At 38.2% G+C, this 26,780-nt stretch overlaps 2 protein-coding genes across 3 annotated transcripts in view; both read left to right on the forward strand.

Annotated features, from left to right (window-relative positions):
• HERC6 (HECT and RLD domain containing E3 ubiquitin protein ligase family member 6) overlaps nt 1-17,207 on the forward strand; it is a 51,335-nt gene extending 34,128 nt beyond the window's left edge. The window contains exons 16-23 of the mRNA XM_057728393.1: nt 622-780; nt 2,817-2,960; nt 11,037-11,203; nt 12,428-12,494; nt 12,922-12,992; nt 14,326-14,509; nt 14,597-14,699; nt 16,441-17,207. Coding sequence (XP_057584376.1) covers nt 622-780; nt 2,817-2,960; nt 11,037-11,203; nt 12,428-12,494; nt 12,922-12,992; nt 14,326-14,509; nt 14,597-14,699; nt 16,441-16,655 — 1,110 coding nt within the window. The 3' untranslated portion in view covers nt 16,656-17,207. The remainder of the gene's footprint in view (nt 1-621; nt 781-2,816; nt 2,961-11,036; nt 11,204-12,427; nt 12,495-12,921; nt 12,993-14,325; nt 14,510-14,596; nt 14,700-16,440) is intronic.
• Nucleotides 17,208-21,200: 3,993 nt separating this feature from the next.
• HERC5 (HECT and RLD domain containing E3 ubiquitin protein ligase 5) overlaps nt 21,201-26,780 on the forward strand; it is a 38,206-nt gene continuing 32,626 nt past the window's right edge. Inside the window, exons 1-3 of one of the 2 annotated variants that reach the window (XM_057728391.1) lie at nt 21,201-21,685; nt 23,996-24,116; nt 24,789-24,865. In XM_057728391.1, the coding sequence (XP_057584374.1) occupies nt 21,406-21,685; nt 23,996-24,116; nt 24,789-24,865 (478 nt within the window). In that variant the 5' untranslated portion in view covers nt 21,201-21,405. The remainder of the gene's footprint in view (nt 21,686-23,995; nt 24,117-24,788; nt 24,866-26,780) is intronic. The other variant, XM_057728392.1, reaches the window with a different exon arrangement.

A 26,780-nucleotide genomic window follows, 5' to 3' on the forward strand; every position in this document is an offset into this window, starting at 1 on the left:
CACGTGAAAAGATGCTCAACATGGCTAATCATCAGGGAAATGCAAATCAAAACCACAATGAGATGTCACCTCACACCTGTCAGAATAGCTATCATCAAAAAAGAACACAAATAACAAATGTTGGTGAGGATGTGGAGAAAAGGGAACCCAATGCAGTTACCAAGCGTTATGATCTTTTCCAAATTTGATGGATTAATCATGACATTTCAGTTTAATTTTAATTGTTTCTTACTATTATATAAGGCCTGAATCTTCATACTCTATTTATTTATTCATTTATTTATGGCTGTGTCAGGTCTGGATGAGTGTCTCAGTGTGTTTAATACCACTATTGCCTGTAAGGATTATGTTTATTATGATAAGTGATCTGAAATACTTTTAACTATTTAGCTGTACATCCATGGTGACTAATCCCCTGTATACAGTTCCTAAATGCCACAGATCCTGTGGTCTCTTTATCTTCTGTAACATAGATATGATGCTCTTTTCCTTAAATAATTACAATATGAGTATATATAGCAATGGTAGGCATAAATGTATGCTATACAAAATATGTTTATTTGAAATATTAAACAATTCCTAGTATTCCTATGAGGATTTCTAAAATACTTCTTTTTCTAGGAATCAGTAGGGAGAAATTTGGATTTGGGGCACATGATTCTTCCAGGAAGGGCTGAATCCCCTCCATTTGTACTTAGAGTCAGACGAAGTCACCTTGTTGAAGATGCTCTGCGTCAGTTAAGCCAAGCTGAAGTCACTGACCTCCGGAAAATATTAGTGGTACAGTAAAAAGCCTCATTGGATATTTTTACTAATGTGGGAGGGAAACATTTATATAATGTAGCACAGGAAGAGCCTGTATTTACAACTATAGTTATCAGCCTAATGGTTTCCAGGATTCCTTGGTTACCCTTCAGAGAAGAGCTGTGGAACATTGGGGTTATGAGTTAACTATTAGTTACCTATGGCTACAGAAATGCTGCTTAATGAACCATCCCAAAGCATAGTGACTTAAAGTAATAATTTTACAGATCTCAACGCAGCTCAAGGTCTGCTGATCTAAGTTGAACTCATCTGGGTGGCTTTGCAGATTTTGCCTATACTTGTTTACATGTTTGGGAGTTGACTAGGGATTGGCTGATCTAGGCTAGGCCTGATTGGGGCAGTTTGACCCTGGGCCCTGGTTCCTATGTTTTCCATCTTCTTCCTGGGACCCACAAATATGTTCTCATAGCAGTGTCAGAGGTACAAGATAGCAAGCTTAGTCACACAACAAACATTGCTTTAGTCAAAGCAAGTCACATGGCTGAACTCAAGTCAAGGGCTGGCAAAATATCCTCAGCCTCTTTAGTGAGAAGAACTGCAAAGTCGCATGCAAAAGACCTGGGTCAAGGAAGGGTGAAGAATTGGGGCTGTGAATGCAATCAGCAAGCAGCTGGTGGAACAGATACTTTCCCTACATTTTGGCTCTAGTTTTAGTCATAGACTTTCCACTTTATTGGTCCCAATTCTAGCCATCCTTCACTTCACCCTTTGTGGGCACCTGTAGGGTTTTCACTGTGTAGTACTGGCGATCATTTGCCCACAGAATGGTGGCTAACTTTGTAGGTAAGGGCTGGCATCTATCCAGAAGGGAGTAAATTTTCCTGATATCAGCCATGAGGGGAAGAGTTAAGTTCTCAGAGAAGAAGTCAAAACCTGAAGGGTGGGCCTCAGAGAGGAGAGGTATGTTCCCAGCATGGGCTCTAATAGAAAACATAGAACTATTTTAAAAGCCAGAATTTCTAGTTGTTGTCTCCCTCTGTACCTATTTTCCTTTAAATCTCGATTATGAGAAAATCAATGGAAAATGATTCTGCCTACAAGAGATGACAAAGCAGTAAGAAGGCAAACTTCAAGACAAATCCAATCAAAATATAGACTCTAAACAAGGCAGGGTCCTCACGGCCCTTTTAGCAGGTGCTGACCGTGGCGAAGGCAGACTTGCTAGTATAAATGAGCAGAAATAAGAAAATCGGAAACAAGCTTAATTTATTATTGGGATATCCAAATGGAATGTGAGGCAAGCCCTTATGATGATGGACAGGTTGATGGTTGATCAAAGTGCCAGTAAATCAGATCTTCTAGGCAAAGAGAAGAGAAAGAGAACTCAGTGAAGCTCGGTGATACTTATATTAAAAAGAGAAAAAGAAACAGGAAAGGAAGTATAGAAGGAGTAGTTAGAAACGTAGGAGGAAACCCAGGGTAGTACTCAACTACAAAGCCCAGAGGTAGACTTTAGAAAAGAGGGACCAGTTCTTATTGATGCCTACATGAGGGCTCTGGGCATTCAGCTCTGAAGATTCCTACAGGTGCCATGCCCAGGCTGACGGGGAGGCTGTTTATCTGAAGTCTTAATGAGGGGAGAGGCAGAAGAAACCAAATAATTTTTGACTGGAGCCCAAGTTGTAAAGACTGAATGATGAGAGAAAGATAAACAAGATAGAAGGATCAAAGAATTTAGTGGCCCAGGGGTTTGAAGCACATCAGAATTTGGTTCAAGATGCATTGGTGAATGCTGAATCTTGCTAGAATTCTGCTTGACTTGGTTCATGTGGCAGTAGAAGGGACCCATGCACTCACTATACAGTAATCTGACAGTAACTAGGTTCATGGCATCTGCTGCTCAGAAGCAGATTGAGGGAGAACAGAGAACAGTTAGGTGAGAAGAATGGATTTTAGGAATCCAGGTGATGGCAGGAGGTTTGAAAGTTTTCCATAAAGGTCAAGGCATTATATTTTAAATGTGGACCTGGGAGTGTGTTCTCTTTCCTCAGGTTGAGTTTATTAAAGAAATTCGTTCTGTGGGGGAAGGGGTGAAGTCTGAGTTCTTCCACTGTATAGTTGAAGATATGACCAAGAAAGAATATGGGATGTTCATATACCCTGAAGAGGGTTCCTGCATGTGGTTTCCTGTCAATGTAAGTCTTTTATTTGTTTTCTTACGGTTTTTCAGAACAGAAAAAGTATGCCATATACTGTAACATGAACACGATACATACTAATGTAAAATTAGGTCACATAAAGCATGCTACTCAAAATGTGGTCCACAGAGCAGAAGCTTTAGCGTTACCAGGAGTTGTTAGAAAAGCAGAACCTCAGGCCCAGACCAGAACATGTATTTTTTATAAGATCCCCAGGTGATTCATATGAATATTAAATTTTTTTAATGAATTCATTTATTTGTTTATTTATTTATTTTTGGTTGTGTTGGGTCTTTGTTGCTACACATGGGCTTTCTCTAGTCATGGCAAGTAGGGGCTCCTTTTCGTTGTGGTGTGTGGGCTTCTCATTGAGGTGGCTTCTCTTGTTGTGGAGGATGAACTTTAGGTGCACAGGCTTCAGTAGTTGTGGCATGCAGGCTCAGTAGTTGTGGCTTGCTGGCTCTAGAGCACAGGCTCAGTAGTTGTGGTGCACAGGCTTAGTTGCTCCGTGGCATGTGGGATCTTCCGGGCCCAGGGCACAGGCCCATGTCACCTGCATTGGCAGGCGGATTCTTAACCACTGCACCACCAGGGAAGTCCCTGAACACTAAATTTTTAAACAGCTTGAATAAAGTATACTTGAGATATGATAAACGGCACACAAAGTGTCCAGTTTGATAAATTTTGATTTACATCTATAGCCGTGGAACTCAAGACAATGAACATATCCATCATCCCCCAGAGACCCTCAGATCCCTTTCTGATTCTACTCCTCCCTGCTTCTGCTCCTTGCCCCATGCCCAGGCAACCACTGATCAGATTTCTCTATAGAGTAGTTTTACATAAATGGAATTTTACATAAATGGAATCATAAGTAGTCTTCTTGTCTGTCCTCTTTCATTCACATAATGATATTGAGACTTATGCATGTCGTTGTATGTATTGTAGTTTATTCCCTTTTATTGCTGAGTAGTATTCCATTGTTTAGATGAACTACACTTTGTGATCCAGCCTCCTGTTGATGGATATTTGGGTGGTTTCCTAAATTTTCAGAGGCAGTAGTTGAGAGTTTCAAATTAGGAGAGAAATTATTAACAGAATCCTAGAGATAATTGCTAATTCTAATAAGGTGATTCATTTCTGCAATGATTATATTTTACAAAGAACCTCAATATGTAAACATTTTTTTTCGCTGTGGTAAAGTTCCAGAACAATATGTCTAGTGTGGTATGATTTGTGCTAGTGATCAAAAGGGCTTTGTTCTTGTCCATAAATATTTATTTATTTATTTATTTACTTTATTCTTTATTTTTCCCTCAATCTGTTTTTTTTAAGAATTTTATTGAGATATAATTGACACAATAAACTGCATATATTTACAGTGTACAGTTTGATTTTTTTTATTACTAATGTATATGGCAATCCCAATCTCCCAATTCATCCCACCCTAACCCCCAGCCCCCACTCCCCGCCCTGGTGTCCATATGTTTGTTCTGTACATCTGTGTCTCTATTTCTGCCTTGCAAACTGGTTGATCTGCACCATTTTTCTAGATTCCACATATATGCATTAATATACAATATTTGTTTTTCTCTTTCTGAGTTACTTCACTCTGTATGACAGTCTCTAGGTCCATCCATGTCTCTACAAATGACCCAATTTCATTCCTTTTTATGGCTGAGTAATATTCCATTGTGTATATATATATATACACCACTTCTTCTTTATCCATTCATCTGTTGATGGACATTTAGGTTGCTTCCATGACCTGGCTATTGTAAATAGTGCTGCAATGAACATTGGGGTGCATGTGTCTTTTTGAATTATGGTGTTCTCTGGGTATATGCCCAGTAGTGGGATCTCTGGGTCATATGGTAATTCCATTTTTAGTTTTTTAAGGAACCTCCATACTGTTCTCCATAGTGGCTGTATCAATTTACATTCCCACCAGCAGTGCAAGAGCGTTCCCTTTTCTCCACACCCTCTCCAGCATTTATTGTTTGTAGATTTTCTGATGATGTCCACTGTAACTGGTGTGAGGTGATACCTAATTGTAGTTTTGATTTGCATTTCTCTAATAATTAGTGATGCTGAGCAGCTTTTTATGTGCCTCTTGGCCATCTGTATGTCTTCTTTGGAGAAATGCCTATTTAGGTCTTCTGCCCATTTTTTGATTGGGTTGTTTGTTTTTTTATTATTGAGCTGCATATGTTGCTTGTATATTTTGGAGATTAATCCTTTGTTGATTCGTTTGCAAATATTTTCTCCCATTCTGAGGGGTTTTTTTTTGTCTTGTTTATAGTTTCCTTTGCTGTGCAAAAGCTTTTAAGTTTCATTAGGTCCCACTTGTTTATTTTTGGTTTTATTTCCATTACTCTAGGAGGTGGGTCAAAAAAAGGTCTTGCTGTGATTTATGTCAAAGAGTATTCTTCCTATGTTTTCCTCTAGGAGTTTTATTGTGTCTGGCCTTACAGTTAGGTCTTTAATCAATATTGAGTTTCTTTTTGTATATAGTGTTAGGGTGTGTTCTAATTTCATTCTTTTACATGTAGCTGTCCAGTTTTCACAGCACCATTTATTGAAGAGGCTGTCTTATCTCCATTGTATATCCTTGCTTCCTTTGTCGTAGATTAGCTGACCATAGTTTATCTCTGGGCTTTCTTTCCTGTTCCATTGATCTATATTTCTGTTTTTGTGCCAGTACCATATTGTCTTGATTACTGTACCTTTGTAGTATAGTCTGAAGTGAGGGCGTTTGATTCCTCCAGCTCCGTTTTTTTCTCTGAAGATGGCTTTGGCTATTCAGGGTCTTTTATATCTCCATACAAATTTTAGGATTTTTGGTTCTAGTTCTGTAAAAATTGTCATTGGTAATTTGATAGGGATTGCACTGAATCTATAGATTGCTTTGGGTAGTATAGTCATTTTCACGATGTTGATTCTTCTAATCCAAGAACATGGTATATCTCACCATCTGTTTTGTCATCTTTGATTTCTTTCATCAGCGTCTTATAGTTTTCTGAGTACAGGTCTTTTACCTCCTTAGGTAGGTTTATTCCTAGGTATTTTGTTGTTGTTATTGTTGTTGCAATGATGAATGGGATTGTTTCCTTAATTTCTCTTTCTGATCTTTCGTTGTTAGTTTATAGGAATGCAAGAGATTTGTGAGTGTTAATTTTGTATCCTATAACTCTACCAAATTCATTGATTGATTAGCTCAAGTAGTTTTCTGGTGGCATCTTTAGGACTTTCTATGTATAGTATCATGTCATCTGCAAATAGTGACAGTTTTACTTCTTCTTTTCCAATTTGGATTCCTTTTATTTCTTTTTCTTCTCTGTTTGCTGTGGCAAGGAATTCCAAAACTATGTTGAATAGTAGTGGCAAGAATGAACATCCTTGTCTTGTTCCTGATCTTAGAGGGAATGCTTTCAGTTTTTCACCATTGAAAATGATGTTTGCTCTGGGTTTGTCATATATGGCCTTTATTATGTTGAGGTAGGTTCCCTCTGTGCCCACTTTCTGGAGAGTTTTTTTTTTTTTATCATAAGTGGATGTTGAATTTTGTCAAAAGCTTTTTCTGCATCGATTGAGATGATCATATGGGTTTTTTTCTTCAGTTTGTGAATATAGTTATCACATTGGTTGATTTGCATATACTGAAGAATCCTTGCATCCCTGGGATAAATCCCACTTGATCATGGTGTATGATCCTTTTAATGTGTTGCTGGATTCTGTTTGCTAGTATTTTGTTGAGGATTTTTGCATCTATATTCATCAGTGATATTGGTCTGTAATTTTTTTGTAATATCTTTGTCTGGTTTTGGTATCAGGGTGATGGTAGCCTCATGGAATGACTTTGGGTGTTCCTCCCTCTGCAATTTTTTGGAAGAGTTTGAGAAGGATATGTGTTAGCACTTCTTTAAATGTTTGATAGAATTAACCTCTAAAGCCATCTGGTCCTGGAGTTTTGTTTGTTGGAAAATTTTTTATTACAGTTTCAATTTCATTACTTGTGATGGTCTGTTCATATTTTCTATTTCTTTCTGATTCAGTCTTGGAAGGTTATACCTTTCTAAGAATTTGTCCTTTTCTTCCAGGTTGTCCATTTTATTGGCATATAGTTGCTTGTAGTAGTCTCTTATGGTGCTTTTTATTTCTGTGGTGTCTGTTGTAACTTGTTTCATTTCCAGTTTTATGATTTGAGTCCTCTCCCTCTTTTTCTTGATGAGTCTGGCTAAAGGTTTATCAATTTTGTTTATCTTCTCAAAGAACTAGCTTTTACTTTTATTGATCTTTGCTATTGTTTTGTTTCTATTGCATTCATTTCTCCTCTGATCTTTATGATTTCTCTCCTTCTATTAACTTTGGGTTTTGTTTGTTCCTCTTTCTCTAGTTTCTTTAGGTGTAAAGTTACATTGTTTATTTGGGATTTTTCTTGTTTCTTGAGGTAGGATTGTATTGCTATAAACTTTCCTCTTAAAACTGCTTTTGCTGCATCCCATAGGTTTTGGATCATTGTGTTTTCATTGTCATTTGTCTCTAGGTATTTTTTGATTTCCTCTTTGATTTCTTCAGTGATCTCTTGGTTATTTAGTAGCATATTATTTAACCTCCATATGTTTGTGTTTTTTACAGTTTTTTTTCCCTGTAATTGATTTCTAATCTCATAGTGTTGTGGTTGGAAAATATGCTTGATATGATTTCAATTTTCTTAAATTTACCAAGGCTTGATTTGTGACCCAAGATGTTATCTATCCTGGAGAATGTTCCATGTGCATTTGAGGAGATGTTCCATGTGCATTTGAGGAGAAAGTGTAATCTGCCGTTTTCAGATGGAATGTCCTATAAATATCAATTAAATCTATTTGCTCTATTGTGTCACTTAAAGCTTGTGTTTCCTTATTAATTTCTGTCTGGATGATCTGTCCATTTGTATAAATGGGGTGTTAAAGTCCCCCACTATTATTGTGTTACTGTCAGTTTCCTCTTTTATAGTTGTTAGCATTTGCCTTATGTATTGAGGTGCTCCTATGTTGGATGCATATATATTTATAATTGTTATCTCTTCTTCTCGGATTGATCCCTTGATCATTATGTAGTGTCCTTTCTTGTCTCTTACAACATTCTTTATTTTAAAGTCTATTTTATCTGATATGAGTATCGCTACTCCAGCTTTCTTTTGATTTCCAATTGCACGGACTATCTTTTTCCATCCCCTCACTTTCAGTCTGTAAGCATCCCTAGCTCTGAAGTGGGTGTCTTATAGACAGCATATATATGAGTCTTGTTTTTTTTATCCATTCAGCCAGTCTGTGTCTTTTGATTGGAGCATTTAATCCATTTACGTTCAAGGTAATTATCGACATGTATGTTCCTAGTACCATTTTCATAATTGTTTGGGGTTTGTTTTTGTAGGTTCTTTTCTTCTCTTGTGTTTCCCACTTAGAGAAGTTCCTTTAGCATTTGTCGTATGGCTGGTTTGGTGGTGCTGAATTCTCTTAGCTTTTGCTTGTCTATAAAGCTTTTGATTTCTCTGTCAAATCTGAATAAGATCCTTGCTAGGTAGACTATTCTTGGTTGTAAGTTCTTCCCTTTCATCACCTTAACTATATCATGATACTCCTTTCTTGCTTGCAGAGTTTCTGCTGAGAAATCTGCTGTTAACCTTATGGGAGTTCCCTTGTATGTTATATGTCATTTTTCCCTTGTTGGTTTTAATAATTCTTCTTTGTCTTTAATTTTTGTCAGTTTAATTACTATGTGTCTTGGCTGGTTCTCCTTGGGTTTCTCCCACTTGGGACTCTCTGTGCTTCCTGGACTTGGGTAGCTATTTCCTTTCCCTTGTTAGGGAAGTTTTCAACTATAATCTCTTCAAATATTTTCTCAGGTCCTTTTTCTCTTCTCCTTCTGGGACCCCTATAATGTGAATGTTGGTGCATTTAATGTTGTCCCAGATGTCTCTTAGGCTGTCTTCGTCTTTTCATTCTTTTTTTCTTTATTCTATTCTGTGGCAGTGATTTCCACCATTCTGTCTTCCAGGTCACTTATCCATTCTTCTGCCTCAGTAATTCTTCTGTTGATTCCTTCTAGTGTATTTTTCACTTCAGTTATTGTATTGTTCATCTCTGTTTGTTCTTTAATTCTTCTAGGTCTTTGTTAAGCATTTCTTGCATCTTCTCCATTCTCTATCAAGCTCCTGGATCATTTTCACTATCATTATTCTGAATTCTTTTTCTGGAAGGTAGCCTATATCCGCTTCATTTAGTTGTTTTTCTGGAGTTTTACCATGTCCCTTCATCTGGTACAAAGTCCTCTGCCTTTTCATTTTGTCTGTCTTTCTGTGGCTGTGGTTTTCTTCCCACAGGCTGCAGGATGATAGTTCTTCTTGCTACTGCTCAACATTTTCTTAAAGTAACAAAAAAACTTCAATCTCTATTAGTAACACAGAGCAAATAATTCAAAAAAGAATCACATGTTGAGCTTCAATTTATTTTATTTTAAAAAATTATTTATGTTTTGGCTGCATTGGGTCTTCGTTGCTGCGCACATGCTCTCTCTAGTTGTGGTGAGTGGGGGCTACTCTTCAGTGCAGTGCGAGGGCTTTTCAGTGCAGTGGCTTCTCTTGTTGCAGAGCACAGGCTCGAGGCATGTGGGCTTCATTAGTTGCAGCATGTGGGCTCAGTAGTTGTGGCACACTGGCCCTAGAGCACACACTCAGCAGTTGTGGTGCATGGGCTTAGTTGCTGTGCAGCATGTGGGATCTTTCTAGACCAAGGATCAAACCCGTGTCCCCCACATTGGAAGGCAGATTCTTAACCACTGCACCACCAGGGAAGTCCCAAGCTTCAATTTACTGATCTTCTCTCCCATAAACTTCCAAAATGTTTTTCCAAATGACATGGTGGAGTTTGGAACCCAGAAAGGACAGGGGACAGGAGAAGATGAATGGGAGTGAAAAATTACTGAAAGGTGTTTTGTATCTTTTTTGAGAATGAATGAACCTCTAAAAGATAAGAGTGGCCAAGGTGTGGCAGTGGTAGGATTTTTATCAATCAACAAACTTTTACTGGCTATTTCTTGAGGTTCCCACATTGTATTAAATATTGCAAAAGATTCAAATTAGTGTTTAACACACTCTCTTTCCTCTTCCAACTCTTTGTATATGTAGATGGAGGGATAAGACTAAAACACAAGGAACTTTAGCAATTTTTTGAAATTATGGACTGCTGATTTTAAGTGTTGTAATAGTTGTTGGGAAACTTTGTAGGATAGGGAAGGAAACACTCATGTGGGATTAGAAGCCCAGAGTTCTAGTGTTGAGTGGTGGTGGGTGTGCAATTTAGCCTCTCTGAGTTTTCAGTTTCCTCACCTATAAAATGGCTGTCATAATTTCTGTTCTGTCTGTTTTAGAGCTGTTGTCAGATTAAAATAAGATAAGGTATGTCAAAGTGTGAAGCGCCATGAAAACTTTAGGGCACTATACAAATTTACGAGATTTCATCAGGACTCTTTCCTTCCTCCTTCCACAGACCGTCACAGTCAACAGCATCAGTCACCTTCCTGACCCATATGCTTGTCCCTGTAAGCACACCTAGGTTGAGAGCCTCATCACCATAGGGAACTGCACTCCTCTGACACACACCTGACATGCCTGGTGCCCACTGCAGGTGTACATAAAATGTAGCCTTCTTTCCCGGTGTCATTTTTCTACATTAATTTGAAGACAAAGACTGTAAAATTAAATAGCGAAAAGCTTGGTATATAAGGCTATCTGAGCATTTTTTTCGTATTCCAGATATGCTATTAGTAACAAAATGCAAATTCATTTATTCAATATTCTGAACTGTTAAAATTTGTATTTTAACTTATGGAAGAAATTTACATTGTATTACAGCCAGTGTAAGAACCTCAAATTTTGATTTTCCTGAAGCCCATTTTGTTTTCTAATTTCTGACTTTTAGAAAAGGGAACTAAACCTTTTTTTTTTTTTTTTTTACTAATCTAATTATCCCTTTGGATTGTTGATTATTTATAATACATCAAGGATTTTTTTTCCTTCTCCTTTTCCAGCCTGTAATTGAGAAGAAGAGATATTTCCTCTTTGGGATGCTGTGTGGACTCTCCCTATACAATTTTAATATTGTCAACCTACCTTTCCCACTGGCTCTGTTTAAGAAACTTCTGGACCAAAAGCCATCATTGGAAGATTTAAAAGAACTCAGTCCTCTTTTGGGGAAGTAAGTAAATATAATTGCTTTTCTAGGACTATATATCGAGTCAGTCTCAGTTGTTTAGATATAATTAATGTTATACACAAACATAGATACACACAGACAAGCTCTTCAGTTTCAATAAATATGTGTGCTCTTTAGATGAATTTGAATTTTAGCATGATTTATAATTAAGTAAACATTTAGAAATGGAGAAAAGCCAAATGCTCCTCTAATTATGAACCAGCACAATAAACAGAGCTGTGGCCTATTCTCTTGAATTTATCCAGACGGAAACAGTTGCTTTGGGTAGTACATGATATTCTTAATGAGAATCATACATGCTATATTTATTTTAAATAAATCCTATTTAGTCCTATTTTATTTATTTTAGTAAATCAGCATGTCATCAATTTTATTTTCTAAGTATTGAAAAATATTTATTCTGAGTTAAAAGGCAAACTATATCCTGTGAGGGAAATAGTGGCAACACATATGATAGACAAAGGATTAATACCTCTGGTGCATAAATATAGATATATAGATATGACTGCATGTGTGTATGTATATGTAATAATAAAATGAAAATACACTCAACCTTACTAGTAATCAAGAAAATACAAATGAAAATGAGATATCATTTTTCTGCTTACAGACTGACAACTGTTAAGTTTTTCATAAAATGTAAAGTTGGCCACAGATGGCAGATTATTCTCTTCTCATGTACAGTTAGTTGAAGACTAAACTAGCTAGACTTACACCATATGCTCTGACAGTGTAGAACAGGGTTTTTCAAGCTTTGCGATACTGACATTTTGGATAATTCTTTGTTGTGGAAGGCTGACCTGGACAGTGTAGGGATGTTTAGCAGCATATGGGGTTGCTACCTACTAGATGGCAGTAGCAAAACTCCCTTTAATCGTAACAACAAAGGATGTCTCCAGATTTTGCCAGATGTCCCCTAGGGCACAAAATCTCCCCTGGCTGAGAATCCCTGGTCTAGAGGAAGGGGCTCCTTTTTATAATTACCACCAAGACACAGCAGTGTCTGTGTGTTAGCAGTGGTTCCACCAGTCAAACTGTAAATAGGAGTTAATTCCAGAAAGAGGGGTGGGTGGGTTGAGGGGAAGAAATTCACACAGCATTTTATACATTTCTACATTGTCCACAGTTTTTTCCACTGAATGTTTATTTCTTTTGAAATTTTACAAGAATAATAAATATAATATTTTAAAACAAATTTTTCATTAGGAATTTGCAGGAAGTTCTAAATGATGAATCTAATGACATTACAGAAATGCTTGGCCTACGTTTTTCTGTGAGTACTAATGAAAGCCAGATTATAGTTTAGATTTAATGTTTTTTAAAAATATTTTTATTATAGTGTCTTAAATATGGGATGTGTTTTTTGGAGGGTATTTTACTTCTGTACTGTAGGACTTTTCCCCTACTTACTCCTCATTTGTACCTTATGTCTATATACTCTCAAATAAAGTGAAAAGACAGCAACTATTCAATCAATGTGAACAATGTAAAAAATGGAATGATGTATGCTTAAAGCAATATACAGCATATACTAGGATATGTTTCTATTCATGTATATATTTAGAAGACTGAACTACATAAATAGTTAATACCTAGTTATTTAAAATTTTATAGGGAAGAATGTACTAACAAAAATGGTATTATGGTAGATTATTCAGACTTTCTTTCATGTTTGGCACCTGAATATATGTTGGTTACAGATACACTGGGACCAAAATGATGCTGATTTAATTCCAAATGGGATCTCTATATTTGTAGACCAAAGCAACAAGTAAGTTTTGAGACCTAGTATATCTGCTTTGAATACACATAAAATGTTTATATCCCTATGCTTCAAAAATGTATTTTGTCTTCCCAGATGATCATTTTAGCTCTTTATCTTTCTCGAAAAACAAAAGGTCACAGGGAAAAACAGGGGAGAAAGGAGTCAAGATTAAATATTTCCTTTGCAGCACTTTTCACTATTCATTTAACAATTATTTTTGAGATACAGCAGTGAAAAAGACAACAAAATCTGGAGCTTATATTCCAGTGGGGCAGAAAGTCAGTACACAAATAAATTATTATGTACTAGGATGTCAGACAAAGGATGTGCACTCTGAAGAAAATGAAAACCAATTAAGAAACTAGAGGATGACAGGTAGTGGTATGCTGGAGCTTGTGAGAGCTGATTGTTAAATTTTCAAAAATGTTGGGGGTTTATTATTAAAAGCATTAGTAGCTTGAAATCAGCCATGGTGGGAATAGTTACACCACAGAAACTGGCAAGTGCTGCAAATGAGGGTTCCCTCTTTTTTCCTCTCCTTTTAAGAGAGCTGGTTGTAGAACATTTACTAGCATGCCAGTGGTTACAGGGGAGGGCAGAGGAGGGCTGATTTAGATAGGATGGTCCATAAAGGATGCTCAGAGGGTAGGAGACTGGCATGTTTTTGGTGGATATCTGGTGGAAATACCTCCAGTAGCACGTCTACCATCAGGAAATTCATCACGCAGTAGAGAAGACAACCTTTGCAGAAATAATTTTCACATAGTGAGAGGGGAGAGGGAGAGGAACAGAGGACCAACCCTGAGAAAGTCATGTTCGTTTTGAATTCTGATGAGTGATGGAAGTTGCCAGGTGAAAAAAGAGCCCTGTCTGCTGTGGACTAACTGTAAGTGAGACAGTGAGGCCAGTGAACTGAAGGTCAGTGTGGCTGGAAGTTCCAGCGGAGGTGGGAAGAGGCTGCTGAGGCGGGCAAGGGTCAAATCATCGAGGCCTTTTTGATCCCTCTAAAGAGGTTTGAAATTTACCCTAAAGGCAGTGAGAAGCCTTTGAAAAATTTTAAGCAGGAGAATGACATATCCGGATTAGTGTTTGTAAAATATTGTCCTGTCTGCAGCTGGGGAAATGGGAGCAAAACAAAGCCTTCATCCTTTTGCCATATTCTCCAAGTTTCCTTCTTGTAGCTGACCAGATGTTTTCATACCCCTATGTCATATAGGGTTGTGTGCTATGCAGATGTAATTTACTTTCATTTCTCAATTGAAATAGTAAAAAGGGCAAAGTAGAGGATAGTTTAGTCACTGGTAAAGTATATTATTGGCTTTTTTTTTCTTCCCTCAAGGAAAGACTATGTTTCTAAGTGTGTTGACTACATTTTCAATGCCTCTGCCATAGCAGTTTATAAGGAATTTCAGAGAGGATTTTTTAAAGTCCTTGACAAGGAGATACTTAAATTTTTCCAGCCTGAAGAACTAAGGACAGCAGTAGTTGGAACTACTGATTATGACTGGAAACAATTTGAAAAGGTGGGTGATGACTAAAGTGCCCCCAATTCTTCCAAACAAAAATTCCCCCTAAAAACCATTTTTCTCCTTTTTTTTTTTTTTCCCAAGAATTCAAGTTATGAGCAAGGATACTATGAATCACATCCTACTATACTGATGTTTTGGAAAGCTTTCCATAAATTAACTTTGGAGGAAAAGAGAAAATTCCTCTGTAAGTATTGCAGTAATAGACGGATCTATAATTACATATCTTTTAAAATATCTTATTGAGATGAAGTCATCATTAATGGTGTGTCCCAGACATTAATGGCAAAGCAAGGGTTAGAACCCAGGTTTCCGGCCTTCTAGACCAGTGTGCTTTCTCTTACATAAGCCTGTTTCCCACTTGAAAAAAATGATAGTAATAAAGATATTGCAGTTTTACTACCTTGTCTGCACTGACTCTAATATCACCTCCAATTTAAGTTTATATCCTCTGTCTTCACTCTGGTTGGCTCCTAATTGAGCCTTTATCTCATATTCCTACCTTTATTTACGTGCAGTTATCTAAAGTCCTATGGAATTAGGACAATGGTCAACTGTCTCAAATACTATTTTAGAAATAATAGTAATAGCAGTGACCACTGATGATGATGATAACAGCATTTATAGTGTTTTTTTTAAATTAATTAATTAATTTATGCTGCATGGGCTTTCTCTAGTTGTGGTGAGCAGGGGCTACTCTTCGTTGTGGTGCACTGGCCCCTCATTACTGTGGCTTCTCTTGTTGCAGAGCAGGGCTCTAGGTGCGTGGGCTTCAGTAGTTGTGGCACATGGGCTCAATAGTTGTGGCTCACGGGCTTTAAAGCACAGGCTCAATTGTTGTGGCACACGGGCTTAGTTGCTCCGTGGCACGTGGGATCTTCCTGGAGCAGGGATCGAACCCGTGTCCCCTGCATTGGCAGGCGGATTCTCAGCCACTGCGCCACCTAGGCAGCCCAACAGCATTTATGTTGTGTGCTTACTCTATGCCAGGCATTGTACTGATCTCGCTTTATATCTATTGCCTCCCTTTATCCTAATAGCAACTTTAAGAAGCAGGTGCTCTTATTTTTCCGCATTTCAGATATGAGGAAAAAGAGGCTTGAGGTATTTAGTAGCTTGCATATGTTTAGATAGCTGGTGATTGTCAGAATGAGAATTTGAACCCAGCAGGCTAATTCAAAGCCCAGGCTCAAGACCACTAAGCTCTGTGTGGTATAAGAACTTCTCTTGCTGGGAATCCTAGGGTTTCCAAAGGACAGACTTAATGACATATTCTCTTACCTTTTTATCCCACTTCTCAGTTCTTTCTGAGATATACATCTTTCTTCTTGCTATTTTTGTTACCACTAAGGATGTTTAAGGCCAACTTTTCCATAAACCTAACCTACTTCTCCAAAAGCCCAAACTACCTTTCCAATCTTCTCTCTTAATGGGAAACATATGCTTCAGTCCAGTGGTTCTGTTGGCTGCACATTCAGTGAGTTCACTTACATCTTCCTACCTCTGGCTTTTTCTTGGGCTTTTCCCCCTGCCTAGAATGGTCATCAGCTTCTCTTCTTGAGAACTGTCTAGCCAGATGTGACCTCTGAAGCTTCCCTGTCACCCCAGCCTGGTGCCTCTCTCCCTGCTTTGAGTCTCAGGGCCTTCATTAGCTCTTCACCTCATACTTCCTAGTTGAGCTAAACTAAACTTCCTTGTGTCTTGCTGTTATCTTTTCACGTATGTAATTTCCCCCCAACTAGGTCATGAACTCATCGAGAACTAAGACCAAGTGTCATGATTTTTTTTCACTCCACATAGTCCCATGTAGTTCTCTATGCACAAGGGGACCCAATAAGTATTTATGGAATGAATTGATTAATTTCTTCCTTTTCATTTTAAGTTTTACTTTCTGTGAACTATTTTAACCAAAGCTTATTTCTTTTTAGTTTTTCTTACAGGAAATGAAAGGCTGCATGTAAAAGGCATACAGAAAATGGGAATCTTCTTTCGCTGTCCTGAAACTTTCACTGAACAAGACTTCCCAAGAGCACTGACATGTCATAATATTCTGGACCTCCCTAAATATTCTTCAATGGAAAGAATGGAGGAAGCACTTCAAGTAGTCATCAACAGCAACAAAGGATTTATCACAGTGCGATAGTGACGTTTTGAGAGGCTCAGGTCTCAGGTTCTCTCACCCTTCCATCCTTTTGTTCTTCTTTAGGTCTAATTAGTGCAAAGGCTTGATGGATTTTAGTTAGAATTAGTTGACACATGCTGGGGTAAATAATAATGTGATGAGTCAAGGATCACATTTTTAATGAATCAATATTTCCTGATCTTTAAACTTGCTATAAGAATGCTTGCTTTTGGGACTTCCTAGGCGGCACAGTGGTTAAGAATCTGCCTGCCAATGCAGGGGACATGGGTTCAAGCCCTGCCCCAGGAAGATAACACATGCCACAGAGCAACTAAGCCCGTGGGCCACAACTATTGAGCCTGTGCTGTAGAGCCCATGAGCCACAACTATTGAGCCCATGTGCAACAGCTACTGAAGCCCGTGTGCCTAGAGCCCATGCTCCACAACAAGAGAAGCCACCACAATGAGAAGCCCACGCATCACAATGAAGAGGAGCCCCCACTTGCAGCAACTAGAGAAAGCCCGTGTGCAGCAACGAAGGCCCAACACAGCCAAAAAAAAAAAAAAACAAAACAAAACACCAATAAATAAATAAATAAATAAATTTATATATAAAAAAAGAATGCTTGCTTTTTACTGAAATTTTTCCTGAACAATAATTATCATTTAAAAATATACTGAATATTAAAAGCTAACAGATATTTTAAAAAATGTACATCTAATAAACACTGTCTGCAAATATGAAAGATGCTGAAGTGCAAAAAAATAAAACTATAAACTAATTCAACATGTTTTTGAGGCATGTAAATATATATTTTCATATTCTGGAATGTCTCCAGAGTTTTGATTTTTGCCAAACAGTCTATTTGAAAAATCTAAATGTTAAGGGATTTATTAATTTACTGAATAATGACTTAAGCTCATTGTTGGGTTCCAAGTAGCATTCTGAATGCAGCTATCCTTATTTTGGTTAAAGGCTAAGCCCAACCAGGAACTCCTGTCTAATGACAGTTGTAAAAAAATGAAGAACATGAAATATGTTTCAGCATCATGGCTATAGAATGAATTAAAGGAGAGATATAAGTATGTTGGAAATGAATTTTGTTGGCCATTTCTATCTCATGTTAAAATTTAAACTGTAAGCTATTCTATGAATGCCTATTGTCATCCGAAACCATACACAGAAGCTTTGTGTCAGTGGTACTTTGGGAAAGGAAATGATGGGGTGAAGTCCACACTGGGGTGCTGATGTGGAAAGAGGGCAGGCAACTGAAGATAGGCAGAACAGACAGAGAATTCACCAAGGACACTGAAATGGAGGTGGTTAGTAGAGACACAGCCCCCAGTGAATCCTCAGTTATTCTGGATATATCTGGTTTCTACAAATAAGTAGAATGAAGGCCCAGATGTATTGTGTTTGAATTTTAAGGGAAAATTTTGAACTTAACCTCTATTAAATTCTATTTGAATTTAACCTCTAAATCTTAGGGATCCTTATGCACCTAACTTTTGTGTTGTTTTTCAAGCCTTTCAACTCCAACATTAGTTTTTGTATGCAAATGGGTGACGTGTACTAAGCATTTTAAGAAGAGATAGTACCAATTCTTTATACACTCTTTCAGAAAATAAAGAAGGAACACTTCCCAATTAATTGTCTGTTGCCAGCATTACCCTAATAACAAAACCAGATAAAGACATTACAGGAAAAGAAAACTATATGTATCTCTCATATGAATACACATACAAAAATCTACAAAGTTTTAACATGTCATTCAATAAAATATAAAAAGGATAATACCTTATGACCAACTGGGAAATAGTCCAGAAATGCATCTGAAAATCCATTATATTTCACCATAATAGACAAAAAAAATCATATAATTACCTCAATAGAGGTAGAAAAAAATTGACAAAATTCAGTAGCCACTCATGCAGGATGAATACTCTTGGCAAACTAGGAACTTCCTCAGCCTGATTACTTCATACTTAATGGTGAAAGACCAAATGCTTTCCTACTAAAATTGGAAACAAGGCCAAGATGTCTCTCATCGCTTCTGTTCAACATTTACTAGTCCACAGAATAGGGCAAACTAAAAACAAGGGGGGGCATAATGATTAGAAAGGAAATAGTAAAGCTATCTTATTTATAGATTACATAGTTATCTGTAGGATATCCAAAGGTATCCATACAAAAAAACTACTAGAACTATTAAGTAAATATAGAAAGGTGTCAGGATTCACCGTCAATGTATAAAAATTAATTTCATTTATATATACTCACAACTATCACACACTGAAATTTTTTAAAGTACCACTTACAATATCATTAAAAAATAAATACTTAAGGATAAATTTAACAAAATATGTTCGACTGTTCAATGAAAACTTGAAAATATTGCTAAAAGAGATGAAAGAAGCTTTAAATTAAAGGAGACATGCTCACGGACAGAAGAATCAATATTATCAGCATATAAATTCTTCCCAAACTGACCTAATTTAGTGCAATTTCAAAATCCTTGCAGTCTGTTTTGTAGAAATTGATAAACTGTTCCTAAAATATATATGGAAATGCAAAGGACCAAAACTGTTCCTAAAATATATATGGAAATGCAAAGGACCAAAACAACACTGAAGAAGGACAGTGGTGGAACACTTGACTGAACTTATTTTGAGACTTAATTAGAATCTCCAGTAATCAAGGCGGTGTGGTACTGGAGTGAAAAATGGACTTTCAGATCAATGAAACACAAAAGTCCAGAAATAAATCTAACCACATATAGCCAACAGTTTTGACAAAGACGCCAAGGCAATTCAGAGTAAAGGTAAACTGGAACAGTTGGAAATCCATAAGAAAAAAAAATGAACCTCTTCCCTTCCCTCACATCATAAAGAATAATTCATTTGAAATGTAACAAAGACCTAAAGCTATAAAACTTCTAGAAGATAACATATAAGAAAATCTTTATCTGGTTAAGCAAAGATTTCTTAAGACAAAAAAAGGCATGAACGATGTAAGAGAAAAAAAATGGATAAAGAAAAAAATGAATAAACTGCATCAAATTAAAGCTTGAGCTCTTCAAATGACATTTCTCATGTAATTTTATTTATTTTTTTGTTTTAGTTTTATCACAGTATTCTTTTTATTGAAGTATAGTTGCATTACAATATTGTGTTAGTGCAGATGACATTTTTAATAAAATTAAAAGGCAAGCCACAGACTGGTAGAAAACATTTCAGAACATATGTCTAATAAAGGACTTTATATGTAACATAAAGAACTCTATTATAGGACTTCCCTCCTGATGCAGTGGTTAAGACTCCACACTCCCAATCCTAGGGGCCTGGGTTCAATCCCTGGTCAGGGAACTAGATCATGCATGCATGCCACAACTAAGAGTTCAAATGCCAAAATTAAAGATCCCACCTGCAGCAACTAAGACCTGGCATCAGCACAATTAAATAAATAAGTAAATAAATATAAAAAAAGAACCTCTAAATAAAAAACCCCTTAGATAATAAGCAATCAAATTAATAAATGGGCAAAAGATGTGAACAGACACTTGACCAAAGAAGAGGCAGAGATCAGCACTAATAAGCACCTTAAAAAATGCTAAACAGTCATTAGGGAAATGGAAATTAAAACTGCAATAAGACAGTACTGTAGACCACTGCAATTGCTAAAATTAAAAAGACTGACAATACCAAATGTTGGCAAGGAAATAGAAGGACTGGAACTCCCGTAAATTGCGGGACGGAATGCAAAATAGTATAGCCCTTTTAAAAAGTTTGGTAGTTTCTTAAAATGATATTCGTGTACTTACCATATGACAAAGCAATTCCATTTTTAGGTATTTACCCCAAAGAGATGAAAACATTTATCCACTCAAAGACTTGTTCACAGTATTCACAGCACATCCATTCACTGTAGCCGCAAGCTGGAAAGGACTGAAATGCCTGCCTATTGGTAAATGGATAAAAAAATTGTGGTATATCCATAAAATAGAATACCACTCAACAATAACAAAGAGGGAACTACTGATGAAACGCTACAGGAGGAATCTCAAAATTCTTACGCTAAGTAAAAAAAGTCAGACACAAAACACTGCACAAGTTTTATTCCATTCGGAAGAAACTCTAGGAAAGGCAAAAATGTATTGACAGGAAGCAGGTCAGTGGTTGCAGGCACCACATCACGATGCTGTGGCAGAGCCTGGAACAGAATGCTTAACAAACTTCAGCTTTCCTTGCCACAATAGTTTCTGGAAATTCTGCAAGTCCGCCTGTGTCAGGGCTCCTCCTAGTGGAATTGCACTGTTTCTTCGAAGGCCACCTGGTCCAGTTCAGGTGGCCACTGCCCGCCCAGGGGCACCTTCTCACACCCCCCTCTTCACCGGCCAGCGCCCTGTTTACTCTGGCCACCGTCCAAGCCAGTCTTGAATCATTGAGTTTCCCTTTTCTTTTCCTTTTCGATTCCGCCCCCTTAAAAAAAAAAAAAGTCAGTTTCGATTCTCTCGGAAACTGCCGGCCCCGCCCCCCAACAGCACTTAGGCAGCCCGACGTCGGGGCAGGGGCGGGGTAGGGAGACCCCGGTTCCTCGACGCCGCTGCGCGTTGCGCTCGCTCCGGCTCCGCACCGCGACGCGAGGGGGCGGTGGACGCTCTCAGGCCTTCGCAGTCTCTCTCTTTCCTCTTGTCTTGCGGCGGGTTGGAGCTCGGGGTCCTCTGAAGGTCCGGAGGGCGGAGGCGCGGCCTTGGAGCCCGCGAAAAAGGCGATGGAGCGGACGCCACGGAGGAGGTCGCGGGGCGGCGCGCGCTTGGCGCCCGCGCGGGTCCCAGCGGCCCGGCCCGCCGCGGCCCGGCCCGCGGAGCCGCGGGGCGCGGAGCTCTGGCTCTTCCCCAGCGCCGCCGGGCTCCGCGGCGCTCTGTCCCGGAGGACCGAGGCGATGCGCCAGATGTGCTGCACGGGCGAACGCCTGGCGGTGCTGCAGCGCGGCGGGGCCGGCGTCGAGGTCCACCAGCTGCGGGCGGGGAGCGACGGCGCCAGGAAGCCGAGTGAGTGGGGCCGCGCAGCGCCCGCTCGGCCCTCCCGCCGCGGGCCGGGGGCTGTGAGTGCGGTGGGCGGCTGGGGTCGGAGTCTGGGCCGGGGTCGGGGCCGGGGCCTGCGGGGACGCTTCTCTCCAGAGCGCCCCGACGTGTGGGTGTGCAGTTCTTCTCTACCCGCGAAGGAGGCTCAGAAGGGGCCCCGACGCCGCAGTGGTCCGCGGGGGCCGCAGAAGCGCGCCCGGCCCGGGGTTTTTTCGCGTTTGGCGCGTGCAGCACCCCTGAGTTCTCCCCGCCCGGTTCCTGATGGGCTCGGAGTTTGGCAGGATGGTGGCGAGAAATGGGTGGTCCGCTTCGCCCGTCGACTGCACGGAGGGAGTCTACCGGCAGCATCTTAGCCAGTTAGCCTCTGTCACTGATTTCTGTTCAAAGTGTGTTTTTCACTTACACCTTTTTAGAACATACCCACTCCTATTTTGAGTTTTGGGGAACCTCGTTTGCGTTATCTTGTACTTAGTGATTATGTTTGCAAGTATTTTAAAGAGTGCTTGCAGTTGCACTTCTCCGTAGTAATCTCTGTAGAGATGAGGTCAGGTGACTGTGGCTCCGATTTTACGGCTGGGGGATAAGCACATGGCCACACACTTAATTGAAAAATCTGCTCATGTGTTGAATGAAGAAAATAATATTTTACTTTTGTTCGGTTTGCTTTTAATTTGAGCGAAGTCGAGGATCTTTTTCCTGTTGGTCATTTGCATTTCTTTTTGGTGAACTGCCTGATCATGCATACCTTTGCCTGGCTTCTTAAAAAATTGAGTTGCTAGTCTTTTTCGTATTTATTTGGAAGAGTTTTTGAATATTGAGTAAGAGTAGCCGTTTGTCGGTCATATACGTTGTAAAATTTTCCCCTACTTGCCTTTAGCTAATTCTTATAGTCTGCTTCATCAATGTTTTCTTTTAAGGAGGCTTATGGATTTTGTGTTATGTTTAGAAAGCTATTCACGATCCAAATTTTTTTTTATGTACTCATCTTTATACTAATTTTAAGATTTTACTTTTAAACCTAAAATTTTTAATACACTTGGAAATTATTTTGACTTGAGTGAAGTAGGGGGATCTAGACTGATTTGTTTCTCCAAAGTGGCTAGCCAGATGTCCCAATACCTTTTTAAATAAATAAATTTATTTATTTATTTATTTGGCTGCGTTGGGTCTTTTTTGCTGCACACAGGCTTTCTCTAGTTGCTGAGGGGGGGCTCCTCGATGTAGTGGCTTTTCTTGTTGCGGACCACCGGCTCTAGGTGCGTGGGCTTCAATAGTTGCTCTGTGACATGTGGAATCTTCCCAGAGCAGGGCTGGAACCTGTATCCCCTGCATTGGCAGGCGGCTTCTTAACCACTGCGCCACCTAGGAAGCCCCCCAATACCTTTTTTGAATAAACCCTCTTTTTTTCCAATTGATTTTAAATGCTGAGTCTCTAAAAAACTTCAGTCTGTTGGGCCATTTCTTCTTTATTATCAAACTGTTTTGGTTGTAGCGTTTGTATTATGTAGCATTTGTATTTGGTTTAGCATTTGTATTATGAAGTGGTTTGTGCTTTAATGTTTTTACATGAATAGATTTTATTTCGTTAGAACTGAAAACTGAAACAAGGTCCCAAATCTATCCTACCTTTTGCGAACAAATTAAATAAGAGTAAATGGTATAGTGGACAATTGAAAATCTTTTAACTTTTAGAAAGGGCTAAATATGCACTAATGCCAATACAAATTCTTTTAACAACATCGTTTTTAAAAATCGTCCCCCAAACTGAATTCCTCCTTTTAAGAATATAGGCCTTAGGCCTTGTCTTCTATGTGGAGGATCAGGAAGGGTTTATTATTGTTATTTGTTTTGTTTTTGGAAAGAGTGTGTCTCAGAATACACAATATATTTACTCTTAGAGTTATGGTGTCCAAAAATTAAGTTATATTTTCTTACAAATTTTTTCATTTCTAGCACTTCAAATTTCTCTTTCTGAACTTCTTAAACAGGAATCTAAAAACAAATATTTGATTGGCTATTTTAAAAGTATATTCAATTTAAAACAAAGTATAAGTTCTTTCCCAAATTTAAAAAAAAAATCTGTTATCAAGACACTAGTACTTTCTAATTTGTTTGCTTTCCACACTTGAATTTTCTTTAAAGGGAAGTTCATGTTAAGTCAAGAGTTGTCTAGTTGAAATTTTTTTCCAGGTATTTTAAGTGTATTATAATGAAATGAATGATAATAGTGGGTAACACTCAGAGTAATGATAATTCCTGGTTGGATTTGCTCTGCAGAGTGCATTAAGTTAGGGAAAAAAATGAAGATACATTCCGTGGACCAAGGAGCAGACCACATGCTGGTTCTATCCTCAGATGGAAAACCATTTGAGTACAACTATAGCATAGAACATGCAAGGTAGGGAAGTTTTCTTCTTTTATTAAAAGTTATTTAAATTTTACTCAAACAGCAATCATAATTTTGGTAGGACAATACTACTTTATATGATCCTTGTCCCCTGCTTTATATAGTGGCATCTTAGGAAAATGATGAATTCTGAACTGACTAGTGAATTCTATCAGTGAACTATAAATCAATTGATGTCTCTCAGGGCAGGTACCATGTGTTGCTTTGGCATTTAAAGGAAATGATTGGTTAGTCCACATAGCTGCAAATTGGACTTTAACATCCTTTAACTCATTTAACCTTCATAATACTATAAGTCAGATTTACAGAAATAGTTTTCAACCTAGGAAAAAAATGAATTATCATGGAATGATTTGTGAGACTTTTTCCTAGTAGATCATGTGAATTAGAACTTATTTTCATCTTGCATTATTCCTGCATCATAAAATTGTTTGCAAAAGAGTCTTGTAATCATCTTACCACAATTTTATAATGCACATTATTTTCCTTTTAAGCCACTAATTAAACCATGTTATTATTATAATAATTTTAGATGTGCTGATTGTGAAGCAGTAAATTTCATTTTTTTGAGCTTCAATCCTAATTAGATCCTGTTAATAATTCTTACATCAATGTTGTGACTTCCATCATGTGGTCAACATAAAATATATTTTCTTTCATCAGGTTTCAGTGCATTTTACAAGAAAAAAATATAATTCAGATTGCATGTGGAGATTATCATTCTCTTGCACTCTCTAAAGGTATTTTTCTGGAATATTAATTGTTTTTTTAGCGAGAGTAAATATGTGAACTAGTAGAATGTATGTGCTTCACTTTGTAATGGGACAGAAATTACAGTTTTGAATGTGATGTTGTCTAGAGCACTACTAAAGGAGATACAAAATTAGAATTCTTGGACCTATGAAGTCTTCAGGTTTTCATAATTACTATTCCTACATTTTGTTCTGTCAAATGACAAAACTAAAACAGTTTGGTAATGAGTTTGATGTCCTTTATTTAAGGGGAAACAGCCCATGGATTGAGAGTGTATAGGGCCTCAAAAGCAGTGGCACACTCTTCCTGAGGGATTTCGGGCAAGGGCGAGTTTTGTAGAGTGTTGGAAACCTCAACATGGAAACAGGGCATGATTGGCTGAGGTTGCATATCTGACCTTCTTTAGAAATATCAGGGAACAAGGAGATAAGTGTAGCGCACAGAGTAGACTTGGTTTTGGGGGATTGGCTGACTGGATATACTGCGTTTCTGGTCAAGTCAAGCATTTATAGGAGCGTGAAAATTCAGTTTAGTGACATAGCATGTGGGCCCCATCTTGGGCCTAGAGATTTATTTCAAAAGTTCCATGTTTTTTTTTCAAATATGAAACAATGAAACTGTTCTAAATAATCAAAATCATCCTCTCCGGCAAGGGGACCAGCATGGTCCACTCTTTTCCAGAACTTCCTTCCCTTTTCCTAGTGCTCTTCCAACTCCCATGTTAAGAGCTCAGAATCCATTGGGTCTGCATTTATGGCCAGTATGCAGGCCTCTAACGTGTTTTAACCTTACCTTTTGAATTCAGAGATTCTCCCCAACCCTTTATTACTTCCTGTTTCTTATCAGACACCCTAGTGGTAGGGAAGGGAAGTAGTGAATGTGGATTATGTCCTGAAGAAACTTGAGTTAATTATGATAGGAAGGTGATAGAGGGGAATTCAGGATCAAGGACATTTTTTAAATACATAGGACAGATATAAACATAAACTGAATGAAAGCTGGAATTCAAGGGAAGTAAGTAAGCAAGTATTTGACCTGTACTGAAGGCTCTGTTAAGGTTTGAATATATAAATGTGTATTGGAAAAAAGCTGGTTGTTTGACTTTATCCATTTATGAACAGATCTTTCATTTTGATTATCTACCATGTTCCGGTTGTGAAGATGAAACAGACAGACTGTGCCTTCAGGAACCCAGGATGTAGGGATGTGGGGGGAAGGGGCTGTTCAGGGTTTGTTATTGGTAAATCACAGTCTAGGAAGAATGAAAGTTGGGAAAGCAAAAAAGGGAGCTACTGATTATTCTTATCATGATATTCCTGGTGGCCGATAGGCTCGTGATAATTATGTTTGAAGGGAAATCTCTGCTTCTCACCAGGTCCTGCACGGAATCTTGTGAGGCAGTGCTCAGTAAACATTGTCTCTGATGTATTTTTTCAGACGCCATTAGATACTGTCACCTCTATTAGATAACATCTAAGAACTTTTCTTTAAAAATATGATCCAATATGTGTATGTATAACTAATTCACTTTGCTGTACACCTGAAACTGACACATCAACTCTCCTCCAATAAAAATTTTAAAAATAAATAAGTAAAATAAAACATGTTCCGTATATTCACTTAACAGAAAGGATGCTCTCTCTTTCAAGGTACTGTGCTGCAATTTCAAATGTATTTTTTTAAGCTCTTTATTGGAATATAATTGCTTTACACAGTGGTGCCAGGTTTTGCTGTACAACAAAGTGAATCAGCTGTATTTATACATATATCCCCATATCCCCTCAAATGTATTTTTAAGTTATTTATTTAGCATCTTCAGGCACTTGTGAGAGGAAAAGAAAGAAAAGTAGTTCTAGGTTTTATTTTCCCAAATAATCAAAATCATCCTCTCTGGCAAGGGGA

Source organism: Hippopotamus amphibius, chromosome 3 (genome assembly GCF_030028045.1).
Source record: "Hippopotamus amphibius kiboko isolate mHipAmp2 chromosome 3, mHipAmp2.hap2, whole genome shotgun sequence".
Lineage (NCBI taxonomy): Eukaryota > Metazoa > Chordata > Mammalia > Artiodactyla > Hippopotamidae > Hippopotamus > Hippopotamus amphibius.